This window comes from Porcisia hertigi, chromosome 36, assembly GCF_017918235.1.
Source record: "Porcisia hertigi strain C119 chromosome 36, whole genome shotgun sequence".
Lineage (NCBI taxonomy): Eukaryota > Euglenozoa > Kinetoplastea > Trypanosomatida > Trypanosomatidae > Porcisia > Porcisia hertigi.
Window position 1 is genome coordinate 1,046,309 of NC_090595.1, and position 15,342 is coordinate 1,061,650.

Genomic DNA, 15,342 nt, shown 5'->3' on the forward strand with positions numbered 1-15,342 from the left:
TGCGACACGCGGTCCTGGCTTCGTGTTCGACGTCTCTGTGTCATGTGGTGGCACGCCAGCATGCACGACTCGCTCCGATGGCGATGTGAAAAGTGATTTCGCTTTGGCACTGAAGCTGTTCAAATGAGATTGCTCGTGCACAAGGTGTTAGTGATGGAGGAAGAAGTGAACACAAAATAAGATAAACAAGTGCGTCACTGCAGCGCCATTCCGAGATGTGTGAGTCACAAAAGAAAACAATGGCGCACCACCTACCCTGGTGCGTTGTTGTATACTACGGTGAGACCCCCTCACCCTTTATGTGTCTCTCTCTCTCTAGCGCACACGCTCTTTTCGTCGGCTCACCCACGCACGACCACACGCGAATAGGAGACCCAACACTCTTGTGTATGTGTGGATGGGTGACGAGGCATTTGCGTACCTCTGTATATGTACTTGTGTACATGCACAAGTGCACCAGATCAGCTTCCCCACCCCATCCCTCCCTCTCCCCCCTTACGCTGCTATACAGAAAGTGAAAACAAGAGCCTGTCAGCGATGCGCAATACGCGACCGCACCCTACGGGAAGCCAACCAGACTAAAATAACAACGCGTAAGGGCATGTTGCAGTGGGTTTTGGCGACAGTGCCAAGCACAGGTCTCCGCGAGGTGGAGAATGCGCTTCAGCAGAGTTGGGCTTCACTCCTCCAGCTGGAGGGTGCTGCGCTAAATCTGTTCTGCAGTGAAGCGGAGTCATTTCTCAAGGTGCAGCTGGCCAAGACAACCGCGCCGACTGATGATGTGGCAATTTTTATCATCATTTACGTGGCTGCGCTCCACGCCATCCACGCCGGCCTTGCGGCGCCAGTCCGATGGACAACAGCGCAGGACAGTCCCTTCCGCGCCTCAATGTCTACTGAGCCCCCGCTGCCGGCGCGCACCGAGGCAGCGCGAGTCATCGCCAGTGTGTGCGAGCGGATTCTGCTCGTCAACGCCGAGATGGCGAGTGGGTATTTCGGCAACCTGTTGCGTGAAACGGCTATGGGGGTACCACTTCTAGCGCTTGTGCTACGCACGTATGGCGAGGTGGCGGTAGACATACTCCCTGGGAATTCAGAGGTTGCACAGTACCCACAGAGCTGCATCAATCATCTTGTATTGGCTACACACACGCTGACCGAAGCCACGTCAGATGACACACTCACGATTGCCCATCCGATTCTCCTCCACGTCGCCCGCGTGAGTGGTTGCACTCGGGAAGTAATACAGCTTCTGAGCCGTCCGACCTACTGCATCAACCCATTGCTGACAGGGATCGGCTTGTCTGACTACGTCGCTCACTATGCTGAGGCTGCGCTTTTTCTTGCTGCACACGAGCAGTACGAGAGTGCTACGTACGCTCTTGTGCCACTTAGCCGGCTTCCTCTGACACACAGCACGCGGGAAAGCAAAGTCGGCAGCCGTGACAAGACGAGCAAAGATGGCATCCCAGTGTGGCTGGAGACGCTTGAGGATGAGGAAGCTGATGGACACGATGCCATCCCCTGCAGTGACGGTGGCGGGGCCAACCCTATCCGAACCTCCGTCACCGGCGCCAGTAACTCCCTCCCTGCACAGCAGCAGCTGCAGCTGCTCTACCCCTGGTACCGCACGGAGCCCGTCGGGAAGACGCACAAGTACACCAACGCCACAGAGGCCAAAGACGGGAGCGATGGGGTGGATATAGTTGTCTCGCCAGACATGTGGACGCGGTCCGCCGTCGAACGCAAAATGGACCGCCGCGCCGTTGCTTGGGCGAATCGCTTGGGCATAGTGCTGCTCGCTGCGGCCTTCGGAGGCGGCAGCCCGCGCGGTGTAATGGCGTTTATGGAATCAGCCAGGCGGCAACCTGCAGAGGACGAAGAGGCGCCGCTCATTTGGGGTGGCATGGAGTCTGCAATCACTGACCACGTGTGCTTTCCGCATCCGCTGTTCTCTATCCTGACGGAGACAACTCTCATCTCGCTCCACTCCTTTCTTCACGTCACCATGAGCAATAAGGAGACAAGTGCACGAGCCTACACAGACCTCCTCAAGGCAATCGTTCGTCGAGATACGGCAAATGCACAACAGTGCCTAAGCAATGCGGCTAATGTTGCGCTGTTCACCGCAGACCTCACGCTGGATTTGGTGAAGGCGACAGTGCTGCGTCAGCTTCCGCGACACATTCTACTGGATATGGCGCGCATGTACGTTCACGTGCCGATGCAAATGCTTCTGGACCGTACACAAATTACACCTATGGCGGTGGAAACGAGCCAATATATGCAAGCAAAAGAAAGATCAAAGGACAAGACAGAGGCGCCAGACACTACCAAGGTAAACAGGGGACACGCGCTTGTCTGGTTGTTGGCCGATATGTGTGCCACTGGAGAGCTCTCATCCTGCCACGTGTGCATCGATGCGACGCCTTCTGCTGATGCGGCGGCGAATGCACACACCACGTCTTACGCCATCGAAGAAGTGGTCGGGCAGTTGAGCAACGACGCCGCATCGCTCGCTGTGCTCACCGCGACTGTAAAGTGGACAATGTCGTCCCCAGTAGCTCGCTTGCAGCGCTGCGCACAGATTGTGCAGTTTCAAATGAATCAAAACTCGAGTGCCAACATTCACACCACTCTTGTGCAACTGCTGGTACAGTTGCAAGAGCTCCGGGAGGCTGTAGATGCTGACGCCGAAGGCATTCGTGATGTACAGCTAACTTGATGCGGGGAAGGGCGGACCGCGCGGTGGTTCATACCGAAGGAACGGCGAGAAATACCTGCGGTATTGACCATATTTTATTCCCGGTGACCGTCTTTTTTGCTGCTCTTCTGAAATCTTCTAGTTTCGCGCATGCACGCTCGCTCGGCCGTTCGCGTTCGCCTTGCTAGTGTGGGTGAATAGGTGGAGGTGGTGCCTGCATGTCTCTCTCCTGTGTGTCTGCCTCCCCAATTTGTCCTCCCCCTGTATTGGTGCACCTTTGCTTATATGTAGGTGTGTGCCTTCAAGTACGGGTGTGTGTGCGCACCAGGACAGAGGGAGGTATGTGAGGTATCTACACCCGCACCTCGGGTCTTCATATTTGTCTGCCTTGACAGTCTGGCTTTGTGTGGGTGCGCATGTGTCTCTTGTGTACGTGAAAAAAAAAGGAGGGGGAGTCTACCGGCTCTGCATCTGCTCTCCATTGGATGTGTTCTTGTCTTTACTTCACCCATCCATGGTGTGACAATGAGGAGGAGGGTGTGTGCACAGACTCCTCAGTGGAGTAGGGGGAGGGGGTATCCGGTGACCCGTGCTCACTCGGAAAATCAGCCTCAAGGGCTCCTATCCCTCTGCCAATGCCGAGGGACTTATGATGGTGAATGGGGCTGAGCACCTACAACGAGGTGGGGGGGGGAGGGGTCAGATGAACCTGCGAATGTGAAAACTTTGGTATCAACACAATCGTAACGTCTTCCCTACTGGCAGGTCATCCGGTTTTAGCTACCTACTGCTTCGGAGAAGCCTGAGCCCTCCCCTGGAGGGTTACACCGCGTGGCGACAGGCGTAACGGGAGCGACGGTGAGGCGACCTGCGAAGCAGCAGCGTGTAGTCTTCGAGACAGGGACCGCTTTGAGATTGCTGGGTCGGAAGTGCTTCAGGACGTGTCGACTGGTGCTTTGCAACCCGAGATAGAATTTGATAGGCGAGGGTAAAAAATGTGTCCGATTAACACTCAGACCTCCAAATTGGCAACGCGTACACGTGGTGCAAAAGAAGAAAAAGAAATTCTCCTACGCGTTACCCTGTACTGCCCTGGCCGACCCCACCCCCACCCCAACGCACGCACACACACACTGCGTCCCCTAAACTTCTGTTCCTTGGCGTAATCTCCACGAGCCCAAGACTAAAGAGATGTCCCAAACGGTTTGATTGGAAGTAACAACGCCGTGCACAAAACCACATTCCTACATTGCACAGGGAAGAATGCTAGAATATACATACTCGGCGTTTCGAACATGAATGTCTGTGTGGCGCTGTCTTTGGTGTTTGCATAAGCAAGCTATGGTAATCGCGCCTTTTCAGGGGGGGAACTGCGAGGAAACACAGCAAAGTGTACCTTCAGCGACAAAAAAAAAACTCCCACACACTGACACGCACGCCACACCATTGTCTTCTTCTGTACTTGCGCTGTGGTATACGTGGCTGATCCGCCTAATGTACCTCACCGCGTTATGAGATGCATGAAGCAGGACTCGCTATTTGAGAGAAACCAACAAGCGAATTTCTTGGTTCTATCATCCAAAAGTCAACCACACAAAAAAAAACGGCTGCACGAACATCGTCAAACCCTCAGTGCAGAAGCCACAACTGACATGGCCTTTCACCTCACCCCTGCTAGAAATGTCTTCCTTTTCTCCATTTCTGTATCCTACCTGCTGCGCTGCGAAGGCACTCATCTCATGTTCATCGCAGCGCTGTTTTTTTTTTCGTTGAAGTTTTTTTCAAGCCTTTGCTGTGATCAACGTCAGAAACTGGATCGAAGAAAGGTAAACCCCTACTGATTTGACACTCACATCCATCCCGTCACCCCGAGCCAGCAGTCCTCCTCCTCCTCCTGCCGTGCCTGTCCAGAAGTTTGCAGCCCCAGCGCCCTTGTGTGTGTGTGTGTTCATCCTTGCTGCTCTTCACAGAGGTGGTCTTACAAATCTGCACGGCTCACCCTAGTATTCCCTCTGTAGTGACACTTCAGCGTATCACCAGGCATAAAGGATTCTACCCTGCCTGCATACGAAGAATTCCATCATGACCTCTTTGACACTTCTCGGGTCCGGCCCGCTGAGGTGGCGCTGGGTGCTGGCGGCTTTTGGAACCTTCTTTTTGTTGTTGATGACCGTGATGGCGCTTGCCACGGCGTTTGGTATCGGCTCTGTTCACACCAATAAGCACTCGGAAAGGCCTGCGTCGTTCAACTCTGTGCACCCCCGCGTGAACATCGACTCGACGCAGCAGCGCGTAAATTCAAACCTCGCCAAGGCAGATCGAAAGGCGGTTCTCGAGAGTCAGCTGGTGTTGAAGAAGCTGGTGGTACTCAACCGCCACGGTCACCGCGCGCCAAACGCGCCGTTCTGGAAAATGTGCCCAAAGGAAATCAAAAACAAGAAGCGCTACAACGTGGGGGCAGAAGACCTCACTGGGCTGGGCATGCAGGAGGAGTATCATTTTGGTCAATACCTGCGCAAAACATATCCCACCTTCATTGGTGATAAATTCAACCGCAAACTACATTACTTCCGCGCCGTCGGTGAGCCACGTATCTTGCAGTCAGCCATGGCGGTTGCCCAAGGCATTTTCCCAGACGGATTCGGCCCAGGCGGCTACTTGCCATCACGACCGCAGTTTGTGCCTGTCTTCTCCGATATGGATACGCACGAATATCTCCTGGATGAAGTACCGTGCTTCCAGCGGGCTGAAAATGACTCACATTGGTGGATCAAAACACGATATCGGGACTTTATCAACGACCCGAGTACGGCTCGGGTGCTGGGCGCGATGAAGGAGGTGTGCGGCGAGTACACCGGCACGGAAAAAGGCTTTGCCTACGTCAAGACTGTGGCTGACGGTCTTACATTCAACAGCGATATGGGTCTGAGGGTCGCCAAAGGAAAGCTCACACCAGAAATGCTGTTCAGCATTCGAAACATGTCGCTGCAGCTTCTCATGCAACGCCTATACAACACAGACGAGCAGCAAACGTACACCGCGGTTGACCTTCCCCACAACATCCTACAGATGCTCAATCACACACGTGTTGGGAAGACCCCAGCCCAGCTGAGCAACTCGACCGACACGCGGCAGAAGGCAGTCTTCTACTTTATGCACCGCGAGGCCCTCTACGCCCTTGCGCAGTTTTTTGGATTTCAGTACAATGTGGCTGGGCTGCCGCCAGGAGAGGTACCAGTGGCAACTTCCATTATTATTGAAAAACTCGTCCCCATTCGCCATCAGGAATCTCTCAACGCCCCCATCTACATCCGCACGACGCTCTGGACACCCTACAACGGCATCTACACGGTACCCATCGCTGCCTGCCGTATTCCTGAGCTCTGTGAGCTAAAGGAGCTGTTGCACATCCACGACACTCGTGTGAACCGCACAGGCACATGGGCGCAACTCTGCAACTACACGCCACAAGAAGTAGACCACACCACAGACATTCGTTGATGATAGAAAGACGACCAAAAGGAAAGTGCTGAGAGCTCATGTCACGAGCAGAGGGATTAGAGAAAAAGATATGCAATGGACTGAGGGTAGCACGTTGTGTGGTCCACATCAGGTTTGGGGTGTTCCTTGTTATCCCACCCAAGCGATCGACCACACAAGCTCTCTCCTTTTTTTTTAATGTTGTTTGGATACATGTATGATCTCTCTCCCCCTGCGCTTCTTTTTCTATTTCTTTCCTTTGTCGTACTCGAATGCCTTCCGCTGTTTTGGTCGATCATACTTGCCTGTTTCTCTCCTCATTATTACTCCCCTTCCCTCCTGTATTATATATATATATATCGGGTCCTATGTGAACGTGACAACCTGTTTTTCTTCCTCCTCACCACACGCATCGCCTTACCTCGCCACGCTCTTCCTCTCACACATTACCCCCGATACGCGGACTGTTGATACGCAAGATGTCAAGCGCTAATGATCTCTTTTTCTTCAATTGTCTGTGTGTGTGTGTGTGTGTGTGTGTCTTCTTCTACCGCCGCCCTGTGTGACCTCCGGTGTCTGCTCACGCACATCACCCCTCTCGCCTCCCTTGTCAACAAACCGAACAAACACGCAAATAAAAATGCAAAGCACCCGAGGGTGGGTTCAGACAAGGAAGAGGGTAGTAGAACCACACAATATACAAGCTCTCTTGTGCCTGCAGAGGTGCGAGGGGGAGCATGGTGGTGGTGGTGTTTGGGGGAAGGGGGGAGGGGCGAATCGTTCCCACCCACCCCCGAGATACTTACATAATTCTCTGTAATGTATTCCTTCATGACCCCTTTTTTTCCCCGACAATGTCTCTGCCTGTGTGTGTGTGTGCTCGTGTCGGTGTATGTGTGTGTATGTGCGTTTCCTTCCTCCCCCTTTCCTGATGACTCCAAGGAATAGAAAGAAAGCCAAAGACTTCTGCGTTAATGTCTACACGCTGCGCACGACTCAAGAAGGAGGGAAGGGAAGCTGTGGTTGAACGTGGTGATGTGAACACATCCGCCTTGCAAAAAAAAAAAAACGTCTCGCAGCAAATTACTCCCACGGTGAAGAAAAATTAGATTTTTTCTTTCCTCCTTCCCGGTTGGATCCTCAATTTGCAGGACTCCGCCCGGCCGTGTACGCAACGGTAGAAAAATCAAAATAATAATCGAATAAAGGGACTTCTCTCTCTTCACCCCCTCCCCCTCCCCTTTTTTTTGGTCTGACGCTTTAATCGCTCTTTTCTCCTGAACTCTCTTCTGATCATATCTTCCCATGCTCCTCCTGTGCCGCAGTTAGGGCAAAAACAAAAGTGTCACACATCGGGTGACTGGCACCCGTGTCAAGCCTCTGAGTGCGCGTGTCTGTGGCAAGTGAACTTGGTTATCCTGCCACTCCTCCACACCACACCACACACACACGCACACGCATACACACACACACACACTTCTCTCTCACAGTTTTGCAATTCGGTGACATGGATCCGTCGAAGCGCATCTGCCTCAAAAACCTTCCCGAAGGGTGCACCAAGCGCGAGATCGCTGAACTGGTGCGCAATCGCACAGGCACACCGATCCACAGCATCGACCTAGGGGTCGACGCAGACGGAAACACGCGTCGCTATGCACATTTTTCTTGTGAAGGTGCAAAGCACGTTCTGGAGGTGTTGGGCGCTGGAGTAGTGTTGCGAAACTCTACCATCTATGCTCATCCTGCCAAGGAACACTACTCGTTCCGCTACGCTGAGGCCCGCCGCAAGCGAGAGCGGGAGGAAGCGGAGGAAAAGGAGAAACTGGAGGCGTTTTGGGCATCCTCGAAACAACGCTTTCTAGAGCGCACGAACGGTGGAGAGCTGTCCGTGAAGAAAGCACCGAAAGACTTTTACGCGTCGAAGCGGAAGTACGCGCGTATTGCAGCAGAAATCGCCCAAGTGTCGCGCAACGCGCGTGCCGCGGCGAACGGTAGCACTCGCCACGCCGGGCACGTACATGATGCGGCCTATGGAACGTCGTCCTCAGCCGCAGCAACTGACATGAGCTGCGCGTATCCGGCTGCCTCCACAGATCACGCAGCCCCAAGTGTGGCTGCTGCCGCGGCCGGCGAGAAGAAAAGAGCCACCGCGGGTAGTGGTAGTGCCAATGCAGCAAAGAAACGACCACCCAGGCCTGCGGCTGCAAAGCCGCAAGCACCTCCTGCCGCGCCGCCGCCAGGGCCAACCAAAGAGGAGCGTAAGCTCAGCGGCCTCCAAGCGAAACTAGCAGCACTGAAGGAAAAACTGAAAAAGTAAGTCTACCCTGAGACGGTGCGCGTGTGTTTCGCATGGTGTGGTCTCGCTGCTAACCCTGACAGGGCGTGAGCGTATCGCTTTTCGTGCGTGTGTGTGGGTTGAGAGGGAATGGAATTCTGAAGCTATGAGCGAGCATGTGAGTGTATAGATGTCGTGCGTACGCGTTTGTGCCTGTGTGTGTGTGTGTGTGTGTGAGGGGGGGGAGTAAAAAAAGAAGGTGTATTCGTGTTGCTAACTGCGATTAATGGGCGTGCGTCTCACCCACCCAAACAAAACCATTATGGCAAAATACTTCACCCCCTGTGTTCACTTCTTATGTCATGGCGCAATGTTCGCAGCACACACGGGTGTGACTGGATGGACCCACCCTCCCCCTTTACGTTCCCTGTCTCACAACGAGGATGTGATTTGGTGACAACAAAGTACGTGTGCTTGTGGGTGCACTGAACTTGGTTCTCTTTGCATTGAGACCTCCTCTCTCCCCCCCCCCCCCCCCGGTTCCTCACCCTCTCCCTTTCTTTTTTCACAGGAACCGACCCCCTCATCAACACGGCGTAATACCTTTCACCTCTTTGTTGCCCCCCTCACACACACACACGCGCGTCTTTCTTTCTCTTGAATGGCAGCATCGTCAATACACTGAACAGACTGCTTCACGGCTCCCAAGCGCTCGTATTGCCCGTGTCGCTGATAGTCTGTTGCTTCCCCAATCGGAAAAACTGCGCCTAGAAAAACACCTGTCCTTTATCGCTGGTCTCTCTTTGCACCCGCGGACTCGTCTTCTCGAGGGAAAAAAACAGAAAAGAGAGACCATCCCGCTCGCTCTCCTCTGACTTCTCATCTTTCCCCTACACCCCACCCCCTTTCTCTCTCTCTCTGGGTGCATACTCGTAGGGGCCTGCCGTGAGGAACACCTCTCACTGGATCATCTCGAGCTCATGGTACAAAATCCAAATACACGTCTACCAAAATATATTTTTTTCGAAAGCAAGATACACACACATACCCGTGCATTCTCACGAAAAATATATATATAAAAAAAGGGGGAGCCTCAAACGCCTCATCCTCAGCGGCAGTGTCGAGAAAGGAATCAGCCGCTTTTGTCCCCAAACTGTTTTTTTTCTTTCCCTGCGTGTGTGTGTGTGTGTGTGTGTGTAGTAGATTCATCTTGCATCTTTACGTAGCCATCACATCCCACAACTCGACTTCGCTACGGACGAATTTCCTACAGAGCAAGGGAAAAAAGAGGGAAAAGATCGAGCAGAAGACACGCCTCCTCCTCCTCCCCCCCCCCTCCCCCCCCCCCACCGGCACTGATTTTTTTTTTCTTCACCGTCGTCACGTTCATTTTCGCCTCCCTGTTTGTATACCCCCACCTGTGTCTGCGTGTTCATTTGTGTGGACTCTTTTCTTCGATATTGCTTTCTCCGGCGGAAGCAGACATTGCCGAAGATCACCTAAGCCCCATATGTAAATCGTTTTGGATCGCCTCCCCACGCACGACGTCCCACGCCTTCTCTGTGTGGCATGTGTTTGTGTATTGCCGGGGCCTACTAGGCACAGGCTTGTTTATTCACCTGAGCTGAGTACGTATTTTTCTCAAAGTTTATTGGAGCAACGTTGCATTCTCCGTTGGTGTCAATACACTTCTTGCTGTTTTTTTTTTTTGTTTCTGCCTTATTCTCGCTGAGGCGTGTTGGCATTCAACCCTTTGTACTCCTCCTCTCCTCTTACTGGCGTAGTCGCTGTCTAGTGAACGGCCCCTGCACCTCATTTTTGTACTCGTCAAGCGTTTCCCCCCTCTCCGGTCATACACACACACGTTGGGCAACGATCCTCGCCTAAACCGCGTGCACGGTGGTCATGATGCTCAGAAATATTGCGAACTGTCAAGAATCGAAGCAGAAAGGACTCGAAGAGGATACCAAGCCTCCATACACACCTCCGCCTCAGCGCATCTTGAGTGGGGAGAAGTGGGACGAAAAGGGAAGCACCAATATCTGCGCGAACTCCTTTGATTGGCCACCGGAGATACCCGACGCCCCGTCGGTAAACTCAGCGGACGTGGAGGCGGCGGCGGTGGCGGTGGCGGTGAAGCGGACCAGCGAAAGTGTTATGCTCGATAACGAAGCGTGTACTGATAAAAATGCAAAAGAGGAATGTGAGAATGCAAAGGGGCCCGCTGGTCGCGTCTCGGCTAACGTTGCCACTGAGCTCACAGCGGCACTGCGGAATACACGGGAAAGAGAATCATTAGCGCACGGTACACACACACGCTCGCTTGTCGCGTCCGGTGTCGTGGTATCCCGCTCCATCCATGTCGACCCACAAGGGGACACGGTTGGAGTCAACCAACGATACAAGCTGACCTCGAAAAAAAATCCGAATATCACTAGTAGCCCCTGTGGAAGCGTCGATGCACGAAGACATGTGGTAGCGGCGGTGACACACGTCGGTAGTCCGCTGCACCAACCTGTGAGAGGTATCCTCTTTCCCTCTTCCGCCTGCGAAGAGGGGACGACAGCCTCCTTGCTTAGTCTAGTCTACTCCTACTGTGATGTGGTAACCCTCGTGCAGCTGATGCGGATGAACCGCACGGCACACGAGAGAGCGACAAGCGATGCCGTGTGGAAGCCCATTCTGGTGGGCATGAACATGCTACCTTTGCTTTCCGCTTACGAGCGAGACAGCGACTATTACGATTTTTTTCTGAAAGACGTCGTCACCACGCGGGCTCTCCATGGACATTACACATTTCAAGCCGCGTCAGACAGCCATGGGACCATGAGCACCACGAGCGGGACAAGGCCAGCTTCCATGAACCTCGACTCTTCGCCATGGGAGCTCTCTCTCCAGGAGGACATCTTCAACATCGCCTCGCTGCAGTTGCTCATCTCCACTGCTTCCCTGGGCCAGTCAAATCACCCGATCGGTCGCGCGCAGCTACTCCTCACGTACAAGAATGAATCGATGGAGGTTTTGCAGGGTTCCTGTCGCTTCTCCGTTCACCGTCGCTGCTTTTCCCTCTGCTGCAACGCTTTTGGTACAGTGAAGCGCGGGCCTGTCTTTACAGTGGCCGTCGCGACGGTGACGAAGCCGTGGGCAAACGAGTCTTTTGAGCACTTCAGTGGTCACAAGAACGGACTTCGGCTAGTGATGACACCGGTGCTATGGGAGGGGCCGAGCCCGGGCTCGCAGATTACGGAGAAGGACATTCTCGTGGTGAGCCGCCCTAAGCCGGTGCCCTCCTCGACCACATAAACGGCAAGATGTGCGATAGCAAGCAGCTCTATTGACACCCCCCACTGTATCACGCAGGGAGTGCTGCTGGTGGTGACGGCAATTCGCACGCTGAGCATGGTGCATTTATGTGTGAGGCTCGAAGTGGGTGTCGGGTGCTTGTTTTCATTACATTACATCGTGTCTTTTGCATTACTCTATGGGAATCAACGGAGCCAGCTGTCGCGGTAAGGGTCGAGAGTGCCGTATCAAAAAGAGGGTCAGATACAGTGAGTGGGTATGCGCATACGCCTACATCTGCGGTACGCATCTCATGCATCGTTTCGACGCACTCGTGTGAAAAAAAAAAAGAGAGAGACTGTTGGTGCTGCGGTGTTGTGTCAGTGAACACGAAAATGCCTCTTTCCCTTTGCCAGCCCATGACGGCACACTGACCTCTGCCAGTAATAGCGCTCGGGGTAACGAGCCGACAACACGCACGATAAGAACCATCGCCGACAGAATTGCAGATTTTTTTCTCGTTGGATACACGTGTCTGTGTGTAGGTGTAGGCCTGAGCGTGCCTATGCTCCACCCTCAAATCAGTCGGGATTCACATCCCCCCCCCCCTCTCTCGCTCGCTCGCTTTGTGAACGGGTTTTTCCCTGCTCATGCATCTTTGTGGTGGGGTCCTGCACTGCGCTGTCGTACATTATCGCCACAAAGGAAGAAAAAACACACGCGCGCAGACTCACACTTGGGGGCAACGAAAACAGAGGCATGGTGAACGGGGGTGCTTTAATCCGCAAGCATCTCTCGACTATTTTTTTTTCCTCGCTCTTTGCGAAATGCAGTCTACTCCGTGGGCAGCGTGCAAGAATCGAAATCACCAGAGCGCAAAGATGAGCACTGGTGGCAGCCCTATTTCTTGACATTTTTTTTTTTGCCTCCCCCCCCTCCTTCTCCTATGGTCGTTACCCCACCCCATTCCCTTCCCCCCTTCCTTTTACCCCACCGATCGCCCATACCCATGCGTCTGTGGCAGCGTATAAAAGCACGTCGGCTGAGAAAAGCGCAAGCATACACACACGTACAGAGAGGTACTCCAGTGGCGATTTGGTGTGTCTTCGATAGTAAGGCATCGATCCTCACGTACACCGTCGACATCAAAAAATCTCGCATGGGGGGAGGGGGGCGGAAGGAAGAGGCTGACAAAGCACTCATAGAGCACAAATAAAGAAACGGTCGAGAGACACAAGATACACACACTCACACACGGAGGCGCTTCGCTAACCAACGTACAAGTAAGTTACGGTGTCCGCAATACCGAAAGGAAAAGACGGGAAGGGAATGAGCTCATCTGTAAGGAATCTCAGCATGGTCGGAGAAGCGTCTTGTGCTCCCCAGCGTCCACTGCGCGTGCGCACCATCGAGATACTGTGGCACTGCAACGAACGAAACGAAGAAGCAGAACTGCTGGGTCTGCAGAGCAACATGACGGAGGGCATCACGAGCGTCGATTATAACCCTCGATGTCATCGCCTTGTGACAACTGGGGGTGATGGAAATATTCGTCTGTGGGAAATGCGCGTCAAAGCGGTCGATGCGTGGCTTGAGAACCACGCAAACGACATGCTGGCGTGCTGCCGCCACCTGTGCCGTATGCGCGCCTCTTGGATGCCGCTTACGGCGCGGTGGTCACCGCATGGACAGATGATTGCAAGCGCACATTGTGACGGCAAAGTGTGCCTCTGGTGGCGTGACCCTACCAGCGATTCCCCGGCCGCAGCAACAGCAAGTAACGTGGACAGCAGTAACAGCAGCACTCTGCGGGGGGCATCAGACGACCCAGACGTGGATGTTGAAGAGTGGAAGGCCTACCGCCACCTGAGTGGACACATCAGCGATGTATACGACATCTGCTTCTCCGCTGACTCCCGCTACCTGCTGAGCGGAGCTGGTGATGGCAGCATCGCCATTCACGACCTGGAAGGCTCAACGATGCCGGTGCTACAGCTCACCGACCTGCACTCAAAGTTTTGCCGTGGGGTGGCGTGGGATCCGTGGACACGGTTTCTCCATACCTTCGGATGTGGGCCATCGCTGCTGTGCTTCACGCACGTTCCGAAGAGCGAGGGCCAGAACCGCCGCATGCACCTCGCTGGCAAACGCAAGTGCCAGGGAGACTATATTGGCGAGTCGTGTGCCCTGTCGCCCCGCCGTTTGTCTTGGTCACCAGATGGCTTGCTGCTCGCCGTACCGTACGGCAAAGTCAAGAAGGCTGCACAGCAGCAGACGCCAAGCGCAGCAAACCTGCTGGCCTCCATCGAGGCCAAAGAGAAGGTGGAAGTGGCACTGCAAGCAACGAAAGGTCATCCCCAGGACACCTCAGTGCCGACAAACAAAACCGAGGTCAACGCCGGCGGAAACCACAGCGCACCTGTGATCGCCAGCGGCGATGCCGACGACGACGCGCTCGATGACATGCTACACTGCGTGTACATTTACACTCGAGAAGCACCGGACAAAATCGCCTGCCGACTTGGAGTGCGCGGGTTCAATGAAGTGCGTGGCGTTCTGTGGGCCCCGTGCTTCCTTGAGCCGCTGACCGCCGATGAGGTACTCCCAAGGGACCCACAGCGAGTCACGGCACCATCGAATGCCGCAGCTAAATCGACGCCGGCATTGTCGTCGTCGCGCAGCGCCAGTCCTGCGACAGCAGAGGCTCTGCCCTCGCAGAAGCAGGCAGAGGCTGTCGGGACCTTAGCCTCAGGGATGGCTCGTGTTGAAGCGGCGCGCCAGCGCTGCGGTTCGTGGGGGCCGGCGGAGTACCGAATGGCGCTGGCAGTGTGGACCTCCGACGCTGTCATTGTCTACACCACCGACAGCAGCTCTCGCCACAGCGACTTCACCGACTTGCACATGCGCAGCATCACTGACGTTGCTTGGAGCCACAACGCGTCTCACCTCTACACGGCCTCCCTCGACGGGTACATCAGCGTCATTGCGTTTGGCGATTCCCTGGCCTCAGCGCATCGATTGCCCCTCTTCTCGACATCGCCGGCGGTACGCTCGCTGTGTGAACTCCTGGAGCGCATTGAGCGGATCGGAATCCCTGTTGAGAACGGACGCACCACCGGCAGAGGATGTGTCGCAAGAGGAAACCCAAACACGGGAAGCGGCGCCTCTGCCGGAGCGCCAGCAGCAGCAGCAACTTCGACGACGACTAGCGTCGCTGTCGTTCGGAAGAAAAAGAAGGTGGAGAAGATATGCAGTGATGCCACAGCATCGTCTGTGAATGCACAAGAAGATGTAGACGTGCAGCAGCTAGCAGCCCTTTTGTCAGATATTGGATAAGGAAAAATCGTTTTGGGGGGGGGGGCAGCTGTATTGGTATACATATCGCAATTTGGACTATGTACACCCCACCACTACTTCGCTTCTTTTTTTTTGTTGTCTTCAAACCCCTCTTTCACGGCCACACATAAACATTGCCTCACTTCTACAGAGCGCATATGCTTCACATAAACTGTGTTTTTTGAAGTAATGGGCTACGTTGGGTTGAGGAGCGCTTGATCATTGGACTCGCGCCGCAAATCACCCTTCCCCTTTTATTATGTTG

General features: G+C 54.2%; 5 protein-coding genes across 5 annotated transcripts; all 5 read left to right on the top strand.

Annotated features, from left to right (window-relative positions):
• Nucleotides 1-601: 601 nt before the first annotated feature.
• Nucleotides 602-2,725, top strand: JKF63_00243 (uncharacterized protein; the record flags this gene model as incomplete). The annotated part of the gene is made up of 1 exon (XM_067896295.1): nt 602-2,725. One exon carries the CDS (start codon nt 602-604, stop codon nt 2,723-2,725), a length of 2,124 nt encoding a protein of 707 aa, XP_067752452.1.
• A 2,061-nt stretch (nt 2,726-4,786) lies between these two features.
• On the top strand, nt 4,787-6,205 carry JKF63_00244 (uncharacterized protein; the record flags this gene model as incomplete). Its single annotated transcript, XM_067896296.1, has 1 exon — nt 4,787-6,205. One exon carries the CDS (start codon nt 4,787-4,789, stop codon nt 6,203-6,205), a length of 1,419 nt encoding a protein of 472 aa, XP_067752453.1.
• A 1,486-nt stretch (nt 6,206-7,691) lies between these two features.
• On the top strand, nt 7,692-8,501 carry JKF63_00245 (uncharacterized protein; the record flags this gene model as incomplete). The annotated part of the gene is made up of 1 exon (XM_067896297.1): nt 7,692-8,501. One exon carries the CDS (start codon nt 7,692-7,694, stop codon nt 8,499-8,501), a length of 810 nt encoding a protein of 269 aa, XP_067752454.1.
• Nucleotides 8,502-10,364: 1,863 nt separating this feature from the next.
• On the top strand, nt 10,365-11,762 carry JKF63_00246 (uncharacterized protein; the record flags this gene model as incomplete). Its single annotated transcript, XM_067896298.1, has 1 exon — nt 10,365-11,762. The coding sequence occupies one exon, from the start codon at nt 10,365-10,367 to the stop codon at nt 11,760-11,762; it is 1,398 nt and encodes a 465-aa protein (XP_067752455.1).
• A 1,308-nt stretch (nt 11,763-13,070) lies between these two features.
• On the top strand, nt 13,071-15,077 carry JKF63_00247 (uncharacterized protein; the record flags this gene model as incomplete). The annotated part of the gene is made up of 1 exon (XM_067896299.1): nt 13,071-15,077. The coding sequence occupies one exon, from the start codon at nt 13,071-13,073 to the stop codon at nt 15,075-15,077; it is 2,007 nt and encodes a 668-aa protein (XP_067752456.1).
• Nucleotides 15,078-15,342: the final 265 nt, after the last annotated feature.